At 43.7% G+C, this 23,445-nt stretch overlaps 1 protein-coding gene across 7 annotated transcripts; it reads right to left on the bottom strand.

Annotated features, from left to right (window-relative positions):
• Nucleotides 1-1,893: 1,893 nt before the first annotated feature.
• Nucleotides 1,894-16,144, bottom strand: USP29 (ubiquitin specific peptidase 29). Of its 7 annotated transcripts, none has more exons than XM_055370756.2 (5): nt 15,802-15,999; nt 13,545-13,694; nt 11,888-11,988; nt 7,399-7,472; nt 1,894-5,133 (listed from the first exon to the last, which is right to left on the bottom strand). In XM_055370756.2, the coding sequence occupies exon 5, from the start codon at nt 5,115-5,117 to the stop codon at nt 2,379-2,381; it is 2,739 nt and encodes a 912-aa protein (XP_055226731.1). In that variant the 5' UTR covers nt 5,118-5,133; nt 7,399-7,472; nt 11,888-11,988; nt 13,545-13,694; nt 15,802-15,999; the 3' UTR covers nt 1,894-2,378. The 7 variants fall into 7 exon arrangements, with proteins under 7 accessions (XP_055226731.1, XP_055226730.1, XP_055226729.1 ...); XM_055370755.2 differs by having other exon boundaries at nt 7,399-7,578; nt 15,802-15,937; XM_055370754.2 differs by having other exon boundaries at nt 15,602-15,934.
• Nucleotides 16,145-23,445: the final 7,301 nt, after the last annotated feature.

The following is a 23,445-nucleotide window of genomic DNA, read 5'->3' as shown; positions in this document are numbered from 1 at the left end:
TGCCTCAGCCTCCAAAGTAGTAGCTAGGACGACAGGCATGCACCACCACGCCTGGCTCATTTTTGTATTTTTAGTAGAGATGGGGTTTCACCATGTTGGGCAAGATGTTCTCGATTTTCTGACCTTGTGATCCGCCCGCCTTGGCCTCCTAAAGTGCTGGGATTACAGGCATGAGCCACCGCGCCCGGCCTACATTTCTTTTTTCATAGTACTTTCCTTCTTTTCCTCTTAAATGCTAAAAATAATGTATTTTTAAAAACCTCGTACGTATGTTTCTGGTTGCTCTTCTCTTCTTTCCCACACCTACTCTGCCTAATTTTGCCCCATTCCTTATATAATACCAGGCTCTTATCTCTTTTTACCCAAAAAATCCTCTCAACTTCCATTTGTCTACTCACATGGCCATTTAAAAAAATCGTTCTTTACTCCTTGCTGAATTCACAGTCTAACACATCGCCCACTGATACTGGGTACATTATAAGCTGTTTAAGGCTTGGCTGCCAGGAAATGTACATTTATGAGGATGGGTTTATCGTCTTATTCATATTAATAACATGAGCGACATCTTGCAGTGCTTTTGAATTCACAAAATCACACGGATATTTAGTATACTGCATTTTGCATATAACCCTGATGTTATGCCCTGAAATTCCTGGAAAATGGTAAATAACAGTTGATTGCTGCATAGCAAATTTTACTAGTAACCAGTCATAAACACATGTGGAAGCTAGCCAATGGTATATGTATGGGTTGGGTTATTATTTTAATAACTTTACAAAGGAAAAGTACTCACCCCCTGCTTTCTTTCTGTGTCGTGACTGAAAATCATGGAGTGCTTTGACCACTCTGACCAGCCAAGCTGCAGGCTTTTCCCAGAAGGCTTGAATCCAAACCAGAGCCTGAAACATTCCCAGGCACTGATAGAGGTATTTAGGTTTAGGTTGTTGCCCAAAACACTAAAAGAAACTAGTCTCCGCCCTTGACCAAATTCCTTATAAACTTATATAAACCCCATACCCTGACCCTCTCACTGCAGCAGACACACCAAGGTAGACCATCCCCCCGCCGCCTTTTTTTTTTTTTTTTTTTTTTGAGACAGGGTCTTTCACCCAGGCTGGAGTGCAGTAGTGCGATCATAGCTCACTGCAGCCTTGAACTCCCAGACTCAAGTGATCCTCCCACATAGGCTTCCTGAGTAGCTGAGAAATGCCTGGCAAAGTTATTTATTTATTTAGAAATGGAGTTTTGCTCTTGTTGCCCAGGCTGGAGTGCAGTGGTGCGATCTCGGCTCACTGCAACCTCCATCTCCTGGGTTCAAGTGATTCTCCTGCCTCAGCCTCCTGAGTAGCTGGGACTGCAGGTGCCTGCCACCACGCCCAGCTAATTTTCTATTTTTAGTAGAGACAGAGTTTCACCATGTTGGTCAGGCTGGTCTCAACCTCCCGACCTCAGGTGATCCGCCTGCCTTGGCCTCCCAAGTGCTGGGATTACAGGTGTGAGCCACCGTGCCTGGCTGCTGAATTATTTTTTGTAGAGACAGGGTCTTGCTATATTTCCCAGGCTGGTTTTGAACTGGTCTGCTCAAACAGTTCTCCCACCTTGGCCTCCCAAAGTGCTGGGATGACAGGCATGAGCCACGGTGCCCAGCTGGTTGACCATGCTTTTTTCTCTCACTGTCCGCCTGAGGGTATGCTGCAGAACTCTCTAAGTTCCCCCTAATAAATGCTCCGGACAGATCCCTCTGGTGTTTAGTGCTTCTTTCTTTGGAATCCCAACCGGCCCGATCTCAGAATGGTTTTGGGCACTCTCTTGTTGGAATTTCCCTGCTGCAACTTTTGGGGTGACTCTATCTAGTCTTAGGTTCAGTGGGACAAAATAAAGGAGCGCAAAAAATTTAATGAAAATCATTTATATAACATAAGCAATCCATATCAACAGTAGCAAAATACACCAAGATACTCCACACATTACCAGTGTTCTTCAAACTTTCCTGAGCACTAGAATCTCCATCTGATTGCTGGCTCACACCTCCTGTTTCTGCATCAGTTGGTCTGGAGAGTGACCCAAGAATTTGCATTTCTAATCAGTCCCTAGCTGCTGCTGTTGCTGGTTGAAGAACAACATTTTGAAAACCACTGTCAAAACGTGAAGAGCACCATTCTAATCTGGCAGGGAAAATATGCATATGCGCCTGAGTTCCGGGATCTAGGTGTCTGAAGCAGTTAAAATAGATATTCCCCCAAAATAAGTGTTTTTCATTGAGCTTTCGTCCTGAGATACTTGTTCCTTCATTCTGAGTGAAGTACAGGATTCTCTTTGCAAGGATGAAGTGAGGCCGGGTGAGTCTGTCAAGCAGGTCTGTACAAAGAGTCACCTTCTTATTCCCCCTGAGGGATCACCCCTGCCTGTGTGCTAAGTAGCCGAGAGTTCTCTGCTTTTCTTAACAGCTCCTCAAAAATCCCATTGTGCATGTAAAAGAAGATATACCCAGAGTGAAGCCTCGCCTCCTGCATTTTGGTCTCTGAGATTTCTGATACACATAGATCGTTGTATGTGAACCAGGCCTGCTTCTGAAAGTCATACACATCGCTGATGTAATGGCCTGAATTTGGGGAGCTCCCAATATGGCTGACAACACTGATGAGTCTGTAGGCCTGGAGAGGATCCCCCATCTTCACGTTTCTTGTGAGTTCCTTGGCTTCACCTCTTGTGTTCTCTGCATCTAAAATGTTTTTGTTTCCTGGGTTGTCAGAACCCAGTGCCCCAGGGTGATTCAGGTCAGCCTTTTGAAGTCTTAATTCTGTAGACTGATTGAGGGTCTCTTCTGTATGTTCCTGGGCATCCAGCTTCCTAACACCTGGAGGTGGTGCCTGCTGAAGAAATTCCTCTATGATGCTCTCCTCAATACACTGCTGGAGCTGTTCAGCCATTCCTTGAGATCCTTCTGGAATCCTGTTTTCTTTACAGTCATAAAAGCCATTGGTGGACTCAGTGACACTGTCAAAATTGAACTCTATGAATGTATTGGTTTTCTCATACTTCTGAAGTTCTGGATGTTGAGGCACCTCTTGAAGATGAACCTCGACAAGCCTTGTGTCTGGGCTGCTGATCAGCTTCCCTCCATCTTCATAGATCACAGGAAGAGAAATGTCTCCCTGGTCCATCAGTGAGTCAGCCACTGGAAGCTCCTTTTCACCGATTGCCCTATCTCTAAAGTGGACCAATTCTGACTCTAGTGCAGAGCCATTTTCCAGGTCTCTCTGATGCTGCTCTTGGCTTGCATCTCCACAGTCTCTCTGGAATCTTTGTAGGTCGGCATTCTTGTCTGGTTCAATGGGTAGAACCAGGGAATCACTGGATTCTGAGGTCAGCTGCATTGATGGTGTCAATGGGCTGGTGATCTCAGAAATCATCTCCTGAGAGACTTCCAGGACTTCACATTTCCCAACAGGTGCACTACTGCTCAAGGGAAGAGGTGGTTTGGTGCTTTCATTGCAATAAGAAGATAAACTTAAAGATTTGGGAATATAAACTTGCTCGTTATTCTTCACCAGCAACCAAGCATTGTTGAAGCTATAGCGTTTCAGATGAATGATAAGGACCCTGGAGAGCCTACTAAATGTACGCCTTGCAACGCAACTCTTCTGCTTACACATCTCACAGTTATATTCAAGCTCTTCTTCTTTAAAGAAAAGATCTAAAGAATTCTGAATGGACAAAGGAAGTGGTTTTGTTTCTTGGTGCAGGTTGATGGAGAGATAATTATTAGGTTCTACCTTGAGAACAGCATGACCACAAGCTTTACAAATAAGGGAGAGCTGCAATTCAAACTCAAAATTAGCAACAACAGGGCAAACAAACACTTTGGTGGCAGCACTACCAACATGCATTTGTGGAGATGAATTTTCATCCCCACATTCTTTCCCAGTATTCAAAATGGCATTTAATTTTTCCATGTCTCCTTTCAGCTGGTCTAAACACTGACCTAAAAACTCATGAGCATCATTCTGCATGCTGCCAGAAAATATTTCTGCAACTGCTGAAATGACTTTTTTAACATTCCCAAGTAATTCTCTCTTGATCTTTGTACTACAGAAATCTTTCAAAGCAAGCAGCTGGGTCAAGGTCAAAATAAGAGCCTCAAAGGGAATATATTCCCATGGGACACCTTGAGTGAGTAAGTCATCAGCAAAAGATGGAATTGCAAATAGCGATTGTAAAATTGCATTCATGTAACAGGTGTTTCCCAAATTGGGGAACCCTTGCTGCAGTTGCTGTGAATGAGAGCCAAGAGGCACCTGGGCTTTGTTGCATCTTGGGTCACCCTGGCTGTGCTCTGGTTCCAATGGAGATGTCAAACCATTTTTGGCATTGAGAGTCTGGGTTGCAAGAACAGTCTCATCTAGGTTAGGATTTCCATTACAGTTGGTATTGAATGAAGGCCCGAGTTTCAAATCTCTATCTTTTTCTAAATCCTCTAAACTTGATGGGTTCTTCCTGTTGCTTTGTATATATTTCAAGGAATCTGTCTTATATTTCTTGTTTGGCACAGGGTTATATTCCTTCAGAATGTCCTCATTTGTCTGTAGATCAGATGATAGTGTGTTTTGCCCCTTCCCACCTTGATTTTCTAATATCCCCTTTTTCACATGTGTTGGTGATTTTGACATAAACAAAGGCATCTTCTGATAACTTGGCTTGTTACAAATGCTGTAAAATGAAGTTTTGTCAGTTTCTTTCAGCATATTCCTGCTTTCAAACACACTCCAATCATCATCAGATTTCATGGGTTGCTGAGATTTGTTTTGGTGGATTATGTCCAGGAACATATTCAACTGTTTAGCATCTCTGTAGGATAATTTGTCAATAAACAGGAACACGTTGTTTTTCAAAGTTAAACGCAGGTGACTTTGTCTTTTTTTACAATGTCTAAGGACCACACTTCTAATGTTGTTGCTCAGCTGGAAAATTCTTATAAATTTTCCAGATTTGAAAGTGACCACCAGTTTAATTTCCTTTTGTCTTTGCACTGTTTCAATGAGAGCTTCTTTCAACTTAGTCATCCCAGTCTTCTGGCTCCAAATTTGGATGAATCCACGTACCTTTAGAGATATCATCCTTTCTTTATGTAACCTAAAGAAGAAAAGCACACATGCATTTTAACCAAGAATATAGTAACAGTTATATTTTATGAAAAACCTCATCCACATATAATAATGATTTATTTTTAGTCTTCTTATGCTCTAAGTAAAATACTCTTTTGGGGTACTAATATTCTGAAGCTGTGCCAGTTCTCTAGAAGACATAGACTGAGGCACACGCATTTTCAAGGGAGCTGTTAGGCGAGAAAGAATATACAAATGGCCAACAGAGATATGAACAGGTGCTCAGCATCACTGCTCATCGAGAAAATACAAATTTGGTTGGGCATGGTGGCTCACGCCTGTAATCTTAGCACTCTGGGAGGCCAAGTGGAAGGATCACTTGAGCCCAGGAGTTCAAAACCAGCATGGCAAAATAGGGAGACCTCATCGCTACATAAAATTTTTTAAAATTAAAAAAGGGGAGGGGCCAAGATGGCCAAACAGGAACAGCTCTGCTCTGCAGCTCCCAGTGAGACCAATGCAGAAGGTGGGTGATTTCTGCATTTCCAACTGAGGTACCCAGTTCATCACATCAGGACTAGTTAGGCAGTGGGTGCAACCCATGGAGGGCGAGCAGAAGCAGGGTGGGGCATTGCCTCACCTGGGAAGTGCAAGGAACCGGGGACCTCCCTCCCCCAGCCAAGGGAAGCCGTGAAGAACTATGCCACTCGGCCCGGTTACTACGCTTTTCCCACAGTTTTTGCAATCTGCAGATCAGGAGATTCCCTTGTGTGCCTACACCACCAGGGCCCTGGGTTTCAAGCACAAAACTAGCCAGCTGTTTGGGGAGACACCGAGCTAGTTGCAAGAGTTGATTTTTTTTTGTACCCCAGTGGTGCCTGAAACCCCAGTGAGACAGAACCATTCACTCCCCTGGAAAGGGGGCTGAAGCCAGGGGGCCAAGTGATCTCACTCAGCAGGTCCCACTCCCATGGAGCCCAGCAAGCTAAGAACCACTGGCTTGAAATTCTCACTGCCAGTGCAGCAGTCTGAAGTTGACCTGGAATGATGGAACTTGGCTGGGGGAGGCACATCCGTGCTCAGTGAGGCTTTAGTAGAGTTTTCCCTGGACAGTGCTAAGGAGGGTGGGAGGTTTGGACTGGGCAAAATTCGCCACAGCATGGCAAAGCAGCTGTGGCCAGACTGCTTCTCTAGATTCCTCCTCACTGGGCAGGGCATCTCGGAAGAAAGGGTAACAGTCCCAGTCAGGGGCTTACAGATAAAATTCCCATCTCCCTGGGACAGAGCACCTGGGGGAAGGGGTGGCTGTGGGCACACAGCTTCAGCAGATTTAATCTTTCCTGCCTGCTGGCTCTGAAGAGAGCAGCTGATCCTGATAAGAGGGATTTTCCCAGCACAGCACAACAGCTCTGCTAAGGGACAGGCTGCCTCCTCAAGTGGGTCCCTGACCCCCGTGCCTTCTAACTGGGAAAGAACTCCCAACAGGGGTTGACAGACACCTCATGCAGGAGAGCTCTGGCTGGCATCAGGCTGGTGCCCCTCTGGGACAAAGCTTCCAGAGGAAGGAACAGGCAGCACTCTTTGCTGTTCTGCAGCCTCTGCTGGTGATACCCAGGTGAAAAGGGTCTGGAGTGGACCTCCAGCAAACTGCAGCAGACCTGCAGAAGAGGGGCCTGACTGCTAGAAGAAAAACTAACAGAAAGCAACAACATCAACATCAACAAAAAAGACCCCCACACAATAACCCCATCCAAAGATCAACAGCCTCAAAGATCAAAGGTAGATAAATCCACAAAGATGAGGAAAAACCAGCACAACAACGCTGAAAAATCCAAAAAACAGAATGTCTCTTCTCCAAATGATCGCAACTCCTGTCCAGCGAGGGCACAAAACTGGACAGAGAATGAGATTGACGAATTGATAGAACTAGGCTTCAGAAGGTGGGTAATAACAAACTTCTCTGAGCTAAAGGAGCATGTTCTAACCCAATGCAAGGAAGCTAAGAACCTTGATAAAAGGCTACAGGAATTGCTAACTAGAATAACCAGTTTAGAGAGGAACATAAATGACCTGATGGAGCTGAAAAACACAGCATGAGAACTTTGTGAAGCATACACAGGTATCAATAGCCAAATCAGTCAAGCAGAATAAAGGACATCAGAGATTGAAGATCAACTTACTGAAATAAGGCGTGAAGACAAGATTAGAGAAAAAAGAATGAAAAGGAATGAACAAAGGCCCCAAGAAACATGGGACTATGTGAAAAGACCAAACCTACGATTGATTGGCATACCTGAAAGTGACGGGGAGAATGGAATCAAGTTGGAAAACACACTTTGGGATATTATCCAGGAGAACTTCCCCAACCTAGAAAGACAGGCCGACATTCAAATTCAGGAAATGCAGAGAATACCACAAAGATATTCCTCGAGAAGAGCAACCCCAAGACACATAATTGTCAGATTCTCCAAGGCTGAAACAAAGGAAACAAATGTTAAGGGCAGCCAGAGAGAAAGGTCAGGTTACCTACAAAGGGAAGTCCATCAGATTAATAGTGGATTGCTCCAGAAACCCTACAAGCCAGAAGAGAGTGGGGGCCAACAGTCAACATTCTTAAGGAATTTTCAACCCTGAATTTCATATCCAGCCAAACTAAGCTTCATAAGCGAAGAATAAATACAATCCTATACAGACAAGCAAATGCTGAGGGATTTTGTCACCACCAGGCCTACCTTACAAGAGCTCCTGGAGGAAGCACTAAATATGGAAAGGAAAAGCTGGTAACAGCCACTGCAAAAACACACCAAAATATAAAGACCAATGACACAGAAGAAACTGCATCAACTAATGTGCAAAATAACCAGCTAGCATCATGATGATGGGATCAAATTCACACGTAACAACATTAACCTTAAATGTAAATGGGCTAAATGCTCCCAATTAAAAGATACAGACTGGCAAATTGGATAAAGAGTCAAGACCCATTGGTGTGCTATATTCAGGAGACCTATCTCATGTGCAAAGACATACATAGGCTCAAAATAAAGGGATGGAGGAATATTTGCCAAGCAAATGGAAAGCAAAAAAAAGGATGGGTTGCAATCCTAGTCTGATAAAACAGACGTTAAACCAACAAAGATAAAAAAAAGAGGGGCATTACATGATGGTAAAGGGATCAATGCAACAAGAATAGCTAACTATCCTAAATATATATGCACCCAATACAGGAGCATCCAGATTCATAAAGCAAGTTCTTAGAGACCTACAAAGAGGCTTAGACTCCCACACAATAATAGTGGGAGACTTTAACACCTCTCTGTTAATATTAGATAGATCAATATTCTCATCACCACATAGCACTTATTCTAAAATTGACCACATAATTGGAAGTAAAACACTCCTCAGCAAATGCAAAAGAACGGAAATCATAACAAACAAGCTCTCAGACCACAGTGCAATCAAATTACAACCAGGATTAAGAAACTCACTAAAAACCACACAACTACATGGAAAGCCTGGCTTCACCACTTACTGCTTTTGTAACACTAAGGCTGAAACTCAACCCTCCTGAGTCTTACTTTCACATAAGTGAAAATGGGACGGCAACAATAATAGCGACTTCTTAGGATAAGTCATTGGGCTAAAACAGCTCAAAATTAATTGTCGACATCATATTCCTATTGCTAATTCTAGGAATACATTAAACTACAGGGATACCTCATATGGAGAAAATTAAGGCTCCATGATGGGAGGAAAGGGAGTTTAGTGACTTTTATTACAGGTTTATTGTTTGTTGTACTACATCACTCTATATGATGCTCCTGAATGACTACTGGGTAAATAACAAAATTAAGGCAAAAATAAAGAAGTTCTGTCTGGGCATGGTGGCTCACACCTGTAATCCCAGCACTTTGGGAGGCTGAGGCAGGTGGATCACTTGAGGTCAGGAGTTCAAGACTAGCCTGGTCAACATGGTGACCCATCTCCACTAAAAACACAAAAAGTAGCCGGGTGTGGTGGCGCATGCCTGTAATCCCAGTTACTCTGGAGGCTGAGGCAGGAGAATCACTTGAACCTGGGGGTGGAGCTTGCAGTGAGCCACAATTATGCCACTGCACTCCTGCCTGAGTGACAGAGTGAAACTCCATCTCAAAAAAAAAAAAAAAAAAAAAAAAGAAGGAAAGATAAAAATAAAAATAAAGAAATAAAGAAATTCTTTGAAACCAATAAGAACAAACGGACAACGTACCAGAATCTCTGGGACACAGCTAAAGCAGTGTTAAGAGGGACATTTATAGCACTAAATGCCCGTATCAGAAAGCTGGAAAGATCTGAAATCAACACCCTAACATCACAATTAAAAGAACTAGGGAAGCAAGAGCAAACAAATTCAAAAGCTAGCAGAAGACAAGAAATAACTAACATCAGAGCAGAACTGAAGGAGATGGAGACATGAAAACCCTTCAAAAAATCAATGAATCCAGGAGCTGGACTTTTGAAAAGATTAACAAAATAGATAGACTGTTAGCCAGCCTAATAAAGAAGAAAAGAGAGAAGAATCAAATAGACAATAAAAAATGATAAAGGGGATATCACCACTGATGCCACAGAAATACAAACTACCATCAGAGAATACTACAAACACCTCTGCGCAAATAAACTAGAAAATCTAGAAGAAGGGCTGGGCACGTTGGCTCACGCCTGTAATCCCAGCACTTCGGGAGGCCGAGGTGGGTGGATCACGAGGTCAGGAGATCGAGATCATCCTGGCTAACACGGTGAAACCCCGTCTCTACTAAAAATACAAAAAATTAGCCGGGCGTGGTGGTGGGTGCCTGTAGTCCCAGCTACTCGGGAGGCTGAGGCAGGAGAATGGCATGAACCCGGGAGGCGGAGCTTGCAGTGAGCTGAGATCGCGACACTGCACTCCAGCCTGGGCGACAGAGCGAGACTCCGTCTCGAAAAAAAGAAGAAAATCTAGAAGAAATGGATAAATTCCTGGACACATATATCCTCCCAAGACTAAATCAAGAAGAAGCCGAATCCCTGAACAGACCAATAACAAGTTCTGGAATTGAGGCAGTAATTAATAGCCTAACAACTAAAAAAAGCCCAGGACCAGATGGATTCACAGCCGAATTCTACCAGAGGTACAAAGAGGAGCTGGTACCAGTCCTTCTGAAACTATTCCAAACAATAGAAAAAGAGGGACTCCTCCCTTTATGAGGCCAGCATCATCCTGATACCAAAACCTGGTACAGACACAAAAAAAGAAGAAAATTTCAGGCCAATATCCCTGATAAACATCAATGTGAAAATCCTCAATAAAATACTGGCAAACAGAATCCAGCAGCACATCAAAAAGCTTATCTACCATGATCAAGTCCGCTTCATCCCTAGGATGCAAGGCTGGTTCAACATATGCAAATCAATAAATGTAATCCATCGCATAAACAGAACCAATGACAAAAAACCATATGATTATCTCAATAGATGCAGAAAAGGCCTTCGATAAAATTCAACATCCCTTCATGCTAAAAACTCTCAATAAACTAGGAATTGATGGAACATATCCCAAAATAATAAGAGCTATTTATGACAAACCCATAGCCAATATCATATAGAATGGGCAAAAACTGGAAGCATTCCCTTTGAAAACCCACACAAGGATGGGCGTGGTGGCTCACGCCTGTAATCCCAGCACTTTAGGAGACTGAGGTGGGCTGATCACCTGAGGTCGGGAGTTGGAGACCAGCCTGGCCAACATGTTGAAACCCCATCTCTTCTAAAAAATACAAAAAGCCAGGTGTGGTGGCAGGCGCCTGTAATATCAGCTACTTGAGGATGAGGCAGGAGAATTGCTTGAACCCCCAAGGCGGAGGATGCAGTGAGCTGAGATCACACCATTGCACTCCAGCCTGGGTAACAAGAGCGAAACTCCGTCTCAAAAAAGGAAAATAAAAATTAAAACCATACCTGATGAGTTATCATTTGCTGTCATATTTGGACTGGAGTGGATTGCAGAAGTTGGAAAACGTGAAGGAAAACTGGAACACTATTAGGAAGAATTGGTGGGGCGGAGAGTAAATGCTGGCTATGCAACCGGTAGTATCAATACAGGGAGAATGGGCCAGGTGTGGCTCATGCCTGTAATCCCAGCACTTTGGGAGGTGGAGGCAGGTAGATCACCTGAGGTCAGGAGTTTGAGACTAGCCTGGCCAACATGGTGAAACCTGGTCTCTACTAAAAATACAAAAATTAGCCAGGCATGGTGGCAGGCACCTATAGTACCAGATACTGGGGAGGCTGAGGCAGGAGAATCGCTTGAACCGTGGAGGTGGAGGTTGCAGTGAACCGAGATCTCGCCACTGCACTCCAGCCGGGGAGACAGAGCAAGGCTCTGTCTGAAAAACAAAAAACAAAAACAAAAACAAAAAAGAAAACCAAAAAAAACCCCCACAAAAAACAGGGAGTAAGGAAAAGGAGTAAGATGGCGAGTTGTTATGCTAGCTAATTAGCAAAACCGAGGTGGGGAGAGAGACAGAGAAAGGGAAATACGAAGAGTGAAAAAAAAAGAACATGAAGGGAAAGACATCTCAAAACACAAACAGGTTTCAGAAAAAATAAAAAATATCTCTCTTTAATTTGCTCCCTCCCCTTACTCATTTGCCCATTTCTCTCCAGGCAGTGAGGAATGCCTACTTCCTTCCAACATTCCAATTTCAGGAAAAGCAGTGAAATCCCAATGAAACCAACAGAAAAAGTTGCCCTTTGCTACTCACAGTTCTTTCCGAAGAAACTTGAGTCAATTTACGGAAGTTTAAGCTTTGGAGAGCTGTCCATGGTCACACTGCAGGCGGAGCTCTGACTGCCACGGCTGTTACTAGAAAGAAACAAAAAGGTCAGAGTCCTGAAACTGAGGTTTACTTAAAAAGTCTGCACATAGTCCCAACCATCTTTCGTGTTAATTTATTGCATTATATCTTAGAAACTGGGAAAACCAACCTTCCTCCAAAGTCGTTTACGTTAATTTAATCTGGGAGAAAACCTCCTGTGTTAATGGGATTATCTCTAAATGCATTCCTAAAAGCGCCCCTCCCCAATTACACAGATTAGATTAATATATCAACTGACTTCACATTCATTGGTTTTCTTGGAACTCTGCCACAACCAGACCTTCTAACAACATTTGTTGCTTGAGAAACCCTATACTTTATGGGTCTCTAACTTAAAGACTAGTTCTGACTTTGCTCACCTAGAACTTTAAGCATCTTTATTTTTTTCTTGTTACAAAGAGGCACTACAGAGAGGATGCATTGAGATCACACATCGTACATTCCAACTTCCAGGATTCCAAGCCCGGCTTCACCGCTTACTGCTTTTATAACGCTAAGGCTGAAACTCAACCCTCCTGAGTCTTACTTTCACATAAGTGAAAACGGGACGGCAACAATAATAGCGACTTCTTAGGATAAGTCATTGGGCTAAAATGGCTCAAAATTAATTGTCGACACCATATTCCTATTGCTAATTCTAAGAATATATTAAACTACAGGGATGCCTCATATAGAGAAAATTAAGGCTCCATCATGGGAGGGAAGGGAGTTTAGTGACTTTTATTACAGGTTTATTGTTTGTTGTACTACATCACTCTATATGATTTACATGCCTTAATACCATTTAATTCTGCAAGTGACCATATGATATTCAATTTTATTACATTTAACATAGTAAGAAAACTGAGGTCCAAATGCATTATTAATACATTAAGGGACTTTTAGGAGTCACTCAGCTAAAGAAACAGGGATGTGTAATCAGAAATGGCTGCTGTTGATGGGTGCCCACATTTCTTCAATGTAGGGCATGAGCTATACTATGCCAAACCCAGCAAACCATGTGGGAAGCAGAAAATCTTCCATGATTATAATTAATGTGTCCTCAGTTTCCTGAGAGATCCTAACATAATATCTAGAGTGTGAAGAAAAGCCCCTCCATTTCATCCTGTTGCTGCTGATAAATTATTGCCTCTTTAGGGAAACTTCACCCTCACTGGACCTTAAATTTAATGAAAGGAGGAATCACAAAAATTAGAGATCATCAGCTTTTCCCTGAGCTGAGTTCAAAAGACAGGCAGGCTTCATCATTTTCATTTTGAATGCATGCTCTTTTCTGAAAATGCCAATATCCAATGCCACAGAAAACAGAAAACTATCCCCTCAAAATAAAAACCCAGAATCAGGATTTTCGAATTTACAATTCAACCTCATAAAGGGTAGAAGATGAAATTCCCCTCATCACAATATCTGACAATATCTTTAGGGCATTAAGTTTAGACAGACCCTCCTTCCAACACTCACACACACACACACACACACACACACAGACACACACACACACACATCCCATCACCCAAACAAGCAAACCTTGAATGAAACTTACAGTTTGGAGAGCTGTTCTGGGTCAGTGGATGATAATTCTTTTTTCAGAAATGAGATCTTGCTATGTTGCCCAGGGTGGTCCCAAACTCCTGGCCTCAATCGATCCTCCAGCCTCAGCCTTCCAAAGTGCCTGGATTAGACTCCATAGCGCCTGGAGGAGAATGATGGAAGTTGAGTCTGACAGTGATTATGATGTTCCGACCTTTTATTCCCAGGTGGCTCCGCCCATATCACGGGTTTTTCCAGGAAATACGTTTCTTGATTAACTTATCTCTGCGTAAGAGTTTAAAATATTTATCTAGAAAAGGCTAGATAGTGACTTATTTTACTTTATTTCAATTTGTAATTTAAAACTTTTATTTAGAAATCATTGCAAATATACATAAGAATTGCAAGATTAGTAGAAATAACTTATATTCCCTTCACCCAAATTTACCAATTGTGTATATTTTGCCACATCTGTCTGCTTTCTCTCTCCCTCTTTTGATGTTCTATCTATCTATCTATCTATCTATCTATCTATCTATCTATCTATCTATTTTTTAATAGAGACAAGGTCTTGTTATGTTGCCCAGGTCTTGAACTCCTGACCTCCAGTGATCCACCCGCCTCAGCCTCCCAAAGTGCTGGGATTACAGGCGTGAGCCACCATGCCCAGACATGTTCAAGTCCCTTATATAGCAGGATATACTTTTACTCCACTTAATGTTTACCTGTTTTCCTTGTAGTAACCGTGCTTTTTGTTTTATATATATATAAGTATATATATATAACATATATAAGTATATATAACATATATAAGTATATATAACATATATAAGTATATATAACATATATAAGTATATATAACATATAAGTATATATAACATACATATAAGTATATATATAACATATATAAGTATATGTAACATATAAGTATATATAACATACATATAAGTATATATATATAACATATATAAGTATACATAACATATATAAGTATATATAACATATATATAAGTATATACAACATATATAAGTATATATAACATATCAGTATATATAACATATATAAGTATATATAACATATATAAGTATATATAACATATATAAGTATATATAACATATAAGTATATATAACATATATAAGTGTATATATAACATATATAAGTATATAACATATATAGATAAGTATATAACATATATATAAGTATATAACATATATAAGTATATATAACATATATAAGTATATATATAACATATATATCCTATATTTTCAACATGTGTAACAAATGTAGATAGTTTCAAAAAGATCATTTTACGTTCTAGTAGTTACCCTGTTTGACCAAAGTGCAGTACTTTTATTTTTCTCTTGTAGTGCATTTTCTTTTTTTTTTTTTTGGCAGGAGGCGGGGGAGCGGAGCGGGGACGGAGTCTAACTCTGTTACCCAGGCTGGAGTTTAATGGCGTGATCTCGGCTCACTGCAGCCTCTGCTTCCTGGGTTCAAGTGATTCTCCTGCCTAAGCCTCCTGAGTAGCTGGGATTACAGGAGCCCGCCACCACGCCTGGCTAATTTTTTGTATTTTTAGTAGAGACGGGGTTTCGCTATGTTGCCCAGGCGGTCTCGAACTCCTGATCCGCCCGCCTTGGCCTCCCAAAGTTCTGGAATTACAGGAGTGAGCCACCGTGCCCGGCCTTTTTTCTATTTTTTTTTTTTTTGAGATGGAGTCTCTCGCTCTGTCGCCCAGGCTGGAGTGCGGTGGTGTGATCTCGGCTCACTGCAACCTCCACCTCCGGGGTTCAAGTGATTCTCCTGCCTCAGCCTCCCCAGTAGCTGGGATTACAGGCACCCACCATCATGGCCAGCTAATTTTTGTATTTTTAGTAGAGACAGGGTTTCACCTTGTTGGTCAGGCTGGTCTCAAACTCCTGACCTCAGGTGATCTACCTGCCTCGGCCTCCCAAAGTGCTGGCATGACAGGCGTGAGCCACCGACCCAGCCCTTTTTTCTTTTATATAGTTTTTGAGGCAGGGTCTTGCTCTGTTGCCCAGGCTGGAGTGCAGTGGTGCGATCATACCTCACTACACCCTTGATCCCCAAGGCTCAAGTCATCCTCCAACCTCTGCCTCCTGACTATCTGACACTACAGGTGTGGGTAATTTTTAAATTTTTCTGAGACATAGTCTCACTTTGTCGCCCAGGCTGGAGTGCAGTGGCACGATCTCAGCTAGCTAATTGTAAAATTTTTTGTAGAGATGGGTGGGGGGAGGGTCTCACTATGTTGCCCAGGCTGGTCTCCAACTCCTGGGCACAAGTGATCCTCCTGCCTCGGCCTCCCAAAGTGCTGGAATTACAGGCATGAGCCTGGCCAGCATTTTCTGTTTGAATGCTTTTACGTAACCGGAATCGTCATGATGGAGGTACAGTTCCTTGGACTTCCGGCTCCCCTGGCTCTGGAAATCTCAGCTCGGACCCGCCCCTTCCGGCGCCGCCTCCCCTGATTCTCCCGGGAACAGAAGAGTTCCGGGCCCAACACGCTGCGTCTGCGCAGTGCCGGGCGCAGGCCTCCCGACCTACGGGTCTAGGTGCGGGCTCTAGCGTGGCCGGGGCACATAGAGTTCCTGGTCTAGAGCTGGTGGGGCGTAACGGCAGGAGTTAGGGTTCAGAGAAAACCAGCCCAGGGGCGGGTTCATCTCGTTACCCATTCAGCCTCAAGCGAGGTGGGGTGTGGTAGGTGGGCTGGTGCCAGAAACCACGCCAGGAATTGTTAGTAACAGTCATCCCGGCCGGGCGCGGTGGCTTACGCCTGTCGTCCCAAGGCTTTGGGAGGCCGAGGAGGGCGGATCACCTGAGGTCAGGAGTTTGAGATCAGCCTGACCAACGTGGCGAAACCCCGTCTCTACTAAAAATACAAAAATTAGCCGGGCATGGTGGTGGGCGCCTGTAATCCCAGCTACTCGGGAGGCTGAGGCAGGAGAATCGCTTGAACCCGGGAGGCGGAGGTTGCAGTGAGCGGAGATGGCGCCACTACAATCCAGCCTGGGCGACAGAGCGAGACTCCGTCTCAAAACAACAACAACAACAAAACCCCCCAAAAAGCGGTCATCCTCCAGGTAGAAGAGACGGAAGAGAGGGTGCGGAGGAGACTTAAAAGTCTCAGGCCTTCAAGCGTGTTTGCCTCAGCCACCCGTGAATCCTACAGGAAAACTAAAACAACGTGGCCACAAGCCCCTAAGTCTTGGGGAAGCGGACGATTTCCCAGCCGAGCTTTAGGAGGAGGCGCCGCGGGGCCTCACGGGTGACGTCGTCCCCGGAGGTAGTTTGCGCAGAGGGTCGCTTTGGGTGCGCGTAGAGTCGCGTGGCGCCTGGGCCAGCGAAGCCCAGGTGCAGTCATTTGTGGCCCTGTCCCGGCGCGCGGGGGGCCAAGGCTGGCCAGGGGCTGGGTCCGCGCGGTAGCAACTGCGTCCTGCCAGCTTCCATCTCTCCCTCTGAGGGCCTGAGCGGCTGCCAGAGTCAGGTCTCCAGGCCGGGCGCTCACGCGTCTGTGCCCAGTGAGGCCCCAAGATGCTGGTGAGGCCTCGACCCTTACTGGTGTCCAGGCTCTTGACACTGTCGTGAGAAGGAATTCATGGATGAGCAGAACAAAGTGTGGAGATTCATTGCAACGGGAATAAGTACGTACTGAAGAAAGAAAAGTGCAGGCATACCACAGAGCATCATGCCCAACGGGGTTTGGAGCTACCTTTAAAGATTTATTTAACCAAGGGGTGGAATATTCATGAAGATTCTTGGAAAAAGGTAAACATTTCTTGGTACTGTGGTGCCACACATTTTTATACTAAATATGGGTGTTCCCCAGAGCTGTCACAGTGGGTGTGTGACTTAGTATGTTAATGAGCACATAATGAGAGGTCCTAGGTGAAACGGGTCAAATCCAGCACCATGTTGGGTCCAGTCGGCTTTAGCCAGCTTGGCCCACACCTTGGTTTTCAGAGTCTTATCCGCCCCTAGCTTATGCAGCTATTTCAACGGCTTCCTTTGCTAGTCATGTGAAACTGTTGCCTGGAATTTTCCGTTCTCCTGTGACCACCTTTATTCTTCCTGTCTCAAGGGGCACCCCATTTGTGCCTATAAGGAGACTGCATTGGGACCAGGCTCCTGGCTGCTCATGGAGCCTCAGCCAGATGGTTGTGTGCCTGAGTACTGTGTTCATTCCACAAACATGCAGCAAGGCTGCGTGGGTTGGAGCCCTGCCTCCAGCGCTTCCCTGCTGCATGACACTGGCAAGTTGCTTAAGCTCTCTGTAACCCATTTCCTGCTCAATAAGGCAGGGATGGTGATCGTACTAGTTCCAAAGGATTATTGTGAGAATTAACATAATACATGAGTTAACACGTATAAAATGCCTAGAACCTTGTCTTTGGATTTCCTCAAACATCCAAGGTGTTTGTACACTAAAGGAAGACACCCAACTTAATTTTGGATCTACAGACCTTGCATTATCTGCAAAATACCACTGGCTTCTTGACACTGAAGTTATACAAATGTGCCATAATTTTCTTCACAAGTTTCTGGTATATGTTGATGTTGCTTGAATTAAAACAACCCTGTGACAAGTGGCCTCGTGGAAGTCTTTGCACATGGTCATGCTTGTTTTCTGTGGCTGAACTTGTGGGATTACCTGAATCACCTGTAGCCAAGGTTGTCCCTGCCTCAACATGGTCCCTTCTACCCTTCAGAAGACTTCAGTGTGGCCCCATGTCAGCTAAGGCAGAGATTTGGGGCTATGTTACTGGGTAGGGCATAGAGCCAACCTGGATTCTCACATCTGTTTGTGCTTCCCAAGGTCTGCTCCTCAGCCCTCTGCCCTTCCTCAGGAGGTGCAGGACATGACCAAAACCCAGATGAGTTTGCATTACTTTTTTTTTGTTTTGTTTTTGAGATGGAGTTTTGCTCTTGTTGCCCAGGCTGACTTGCAATGGCGGGGATCTAGGCTCACTGCAACCTCCACCTCCTGGGTTCAATTGATTCTCCTGCCTCAGCCTCTCTAGTAGCTGGGATTACAGGTGCCCACCACCACGCCTGGCTAATTTTTGTATTTTTAGTAGAGACGGGGTTTCACTATGTTAGCCAGGCTGGCCTCGAACTCCCAACCTCAGGTGATCTGCCCACCTCGGCCTCCAAAGTGTTGGAATTACAGGCATGAGCCACTGTGCCCGGCCAGTTTGCATTACTTTTTAACTTGCCCTTACATCATTTTCCAGTTGTGTAATACATTTAACAAGCACTTATTGTGTATTGAACACTCGCTTTTCTAGGTTAGTGATTCTCACTTGGTGGCAGTTTTGCCCCCAGGGGACAATTGGCAATGTCTGGAGACAATTTTGGTTGTCACATGGATGCTTCTGCCAGGGTAGAGGCCAAGGACACTACTCAGCATCCTACAATGCAGTGGATGGCACGCTCCCCACCCACCCCAATCTCCTACAAAAAGAGTTATCCAGCCCAAATGTCAGTAGTGCCCAGGCTGAGAAACCTTACTCTAGGTACAGGAGATGTGGAAGTGAACCCAGCCAACAAAAATCCCTGACCTCATGGAGTTCATGTTCTCCTGGGCCACATTCTAATTTAAGTATTTACATGTATTATCTATTTATCCATCCAGCCTTCTGTATATTTGCATAGAAAAAATACCTGGGATTGGCCAGGCGCGGTGTCTCACGCCTGTAATCCCAGCACTTTGGGAGGCTGAGGCAGGCGGATCATGAGGTCAGGAGGTTTGAGACCATCCTGGCTAACACGGTGAAACCCCGTCTCTATTAAAAATACAAAAAAATTACCCAGGCATGGTGGCGGGCGCCTGTAGTCCCAGCTACTGGGGAGGCTGAGGCAGGAGAATCGCCTGAACCCGGGAGGCGGAGCTTGCAGTGAGCCGAGATCGTGCCACTGCACTCCAGTCTGGGTGACAGAGCGAGACTCCGTCTCAAAAAAAAAAAAAAAAAACCTGGGATTTTATTATTTGCGTACTGTTAAAGATAGTAACCTCTGGGAACTAGGATCTGGAGTGATTACTTTCATCTTTGTCACTTTGGTGCAATGTGTAATTATTTTCATAAGCATGTGTGATTTTTACCAAATAAAAGTGATTTTTCTCAAAACTGAAAAACGTTGGGATGTGCATATGCAAAACTGTTAAGGTGTGGTACAGGTGTTGTGACACAAATGTGTGTAAAAGGTACATTAAGAGTTGGGTGCAGTGGCTTGCACCTGCAGTCCCAGATACTTAGAAGTCTGAGGTGGGAGGATGGCTTGAGCCCAGAAGTTCAAGTCTGGCCTGAGAAACATAGTGAGACCCCATGTCTTGAAAAGAAAAGAAAAAGGTACAATAGAGCATCAAAGGCACAAAGAATGGAGTGTCTCTCCTGCCCAGGTATTTTCACTCAATCAAATTCTTTTTTTTTTTTTTCGTGAGACAGAGTCTCACTCTGTCACCCAGGCTGGAGTACATTGGTGGGATCTGGGCTCACTGCAACCCCGCCTCTCTGGTTCAGGCAATTCTCCTGCCTCAGCCTCCCAAGTAGATGGGATTACAGGTGTGCACCACCACACCCGTCTAATTTTTGTATTTTTAGTAGAGATGGGGTTTCACGATGTTGGCCAGGCTGGTCTCAAACTCCTGACCTCAGGTGATTCACCTGCGTCAGTCTCCCAAACTGCTGGGATTACAGGTGTGAGCCACTGCGCCCAGTCTCAATCAAATTCTTAATGGAATTATTTTTGGTAATTTGGAAAAATATTTAAAAATTTAACTTAGATAAATAAAGGGGCTAAAAGAAAGCCAGAGGAGGAAAAATTAGAGAAATTACCCAAAAGAAATGAGTGGGATGATCCAAAGAACAGTAGGCTGGCCACCGTGTCTTCTAAAGCCAAAGGCACGAAAGACCGTGAACCCATTTTTAAGACTGCCGATTTATCTCTAGTGGGAAATCTGGGAGTATCTGTTAAAGTTTCAGATCCACGCTGGTCCAGAAAATCTACCTCTAATGTTCTTTTGAAAAAGAACATTAACCGTGAGTGACTTTGACATCATAGTATACGTACAAAGTGTGTTATGATAACTGCACAATGTCCCTGTGTGTATAGACCGTAGATTTAGCCAGATGTTTCTTGGTGAATATTTAGGTTGTTTCCAATCTTTTACCATTAGAAACCATTCTTCAGTAATTAATCATAATACTCAGTCCTTTTCCATCTTCACAAGTATATCCTGGGATACATTCTTAGAGGTAGACTTGCTGGATCAGTAGAGGTAGACTTAGAGGATTGCTTAGAGGTAGACAGTAGAGGTGGATCTTAGAGGTAGACTTGCTGAAGCTTTGATAGGTACTGCTGGATTGTCCACTAGAGATAGACCAGTGGACTTAAAGATGGAGTCCATGGTCATTCTTGCCTTGGGCTTTAGAAGATGTGGTGGCCAGCCCGCTGTCCTTTGGATCATCTTGCTCATCTTTTTTGGATGATTTCTCTGATTCTCCATCCTCTAGCCTTTGTCAACCTGGCTCTCAGCCCCCTGCCCTTACACCTTTAGATATACATAAGTAAATGTGCTTTCTTTAAGGATGACTATTGGACACCCTTCTTCCTTTTGTTAAACTTGATTTTCTTTTCTTTATTTCCTCTGAAATGCCTGGCATCTCATTTAATTTCCTGTCACATTTTGGCACATAATATGCATTTAAGTGAGTCAAGACTCCAAAACATTTAATAAAAATCAGTGACATTGCTACCTCATACTTCTCAGAGGAGAGGAAAGTGCTGATCTTGTGATGAGATAAAGAAATATTTAAAGTGTTAAAATGTTAGAAATTCAAGGATGTGATTATAACTCAGGCAACAAATTGTTGAGTAAGGCACCTAATGAGAATGATTAATGCAACAATTTCTGGAGTCTGAGTGCTTTTCAGGGTTCTTTTGTTCCAATAACTTTTAAGAGTTGGTTTATATTAATGGAGAGCATAACAGATTGCTAACAATTACAAATATTCACTGAATTTTGGAGAGAAGAACAAGTTTATGGTCCCATAAATGTTCTTCATTGGATACCTTATCAGATCGGATTATTTAAATCATATTATTGAACTATAGCTAAAGAGGAGAGAGGATATCTTTTCTTTCTGAGACTTTTCCAGTGCCTGAAAGATATATTTATTTGACAAGATTCTGTAATGCCATTTTAATGAGGTGAGAGCCTATGAAACTCAAATTATACTAAGGGATGATAAGTGACATAAGCCAGATACAGAAATAAAAATATTGCATGATTTCACTTACATGTGAAAATTAAAAAAAAAATTTAAACTCAAATTTGTCTGAATATATGTGAAATTAAAAAACCACAACATCAAATACAGAATGGTGGTTACCCGGGTGGGGAGGAGGAGGAAGCGGGGAGATGTGGTCAAATGGTACAGAAGTGCAGTTACGTAGGATGAATAAATCTAGAGATCTAATGTACAGCAGGAGGACTACAGTTAATAGAAATTTGGTCTTTGTCTCCAGTTTGTAACCCCCAGACCCCAGCATTTCCCATAAAAATGGCGTCCTGTTCCCATGTCAGGTGTGATCTTTTTTTTTTTTTTTGAGATGGAGTTTTGCTCCTGTTGCCCAGGCTGGAGTGCAATGGCATGACCTCGGCTCACCACAACCTCCGCCTCCCGGGTTCAAGCACTTCTTCTTTCTTCTGCCTCAGCCTCCCAAGTAGCTGGGATCACAGGCATGCACCACCATGCCTGGCTAATTTTGTATTTTTAGTAGAGATGGGGTTTCTCCATGTTGGTCAGGCTGGTCTTGAACTCCCGACCTCAGATGATCTGCCCGCCTTGGCCTCCCAAAGTGTAGGGATTACAAGCGTGAGCCACTGTACCTGGCACATATGTGATCTTTCATTTAGAGTGGGGAGAAGAGCCATGGATGTCGGGGACAGGAACCCCATATCAGGGTAGTCCAGGTGAGCCCCTGAGCATCTGGTAAACAGGGCACAAGAAGGTTACACATCCCTGATGATCAGTGAGGGGTTGGCACTGTGCATGTTTCACTCATAGGGTTTGAAATATTGTTTATGGAACTGAATCTGAACAAGACCAAGAATTCCATCATTTGCCTGTGTATTAGGGTTCTCTAGAGGGACAGAACTAATAGGGTAGATGTATATATAAAAGGGAGTTTATTAAGGGGCATTGACTCACACGCATACAAGGTGAGTTTCCACTATAGGCCGTCTGCAAGCTGAGGAGCCTGGCACCCTGGTTTGAATGGAGCAGAAGGTTATTTGTTGGAAATACCTTGACCAAGCATGGTGACACGTGCCTGTCATCTCAGCTACTTGGGAAGCTGAGGTGGGAGGATGGTTACTTAAGCCCAGGAGGCAGAGGTTGTAGTGAGCCACGACTGTGCCACTGCAATCAGCCTGAGTGATACAGCCAGACCTTGTCTCAAAAAAAAAAAAGGTGTATTATTAAGTGCATGGTGTGGATCCAAGTGACATGAGATTGGGTGCCAGGCTGGCATTTACTTCATCTTTCATATTTGCTGTGCTTTTGTGGGCTAGAGGAATTGTAGGTTTGTGCTGAAGAGCGAAGTTATTGTACGTGGTTGTCAGCAAAGGAAAACAGAAGTAAGAAAAAAAACCCTGAAGTCTGGAGCTAAGATCCTGGTCTCTAAAGTGCCCGCGGTTAATGAAAGTCAGATATAAAAACCAATAAGTAAAAAAAATATGATGTATGGGACAAAATAAGAGTATATACCCACCAAGGGGTGTGTGTAAAGAAGTTTAATTCCACAGTGTGATAATGGGAAGATTCACAAGTGATAAATTCTCTCTTCCCTTTTAGGAAATAACTAGGAAGTTGGTAACCAAATAGA

Source organism: Gorilla gorilla, chromosome 20 (assembly GCF_029281585.2).
Source record: "Gorilla gorilla gorilla isolate KB3781 chromosome 20, NHGRI_mGorGor1-v2.1_pri, whole genome shotgun sequence".
NCBI lineage: Eukaryota > Metazoa > Chordata > Mammalia > Primates > Hominidae > Gorilla > Gorilla gorilla.
Note: the sequence above shows the minus strand (reverse complement) of the source record. Positions and strands in the feature narration are given on the sequence as shown.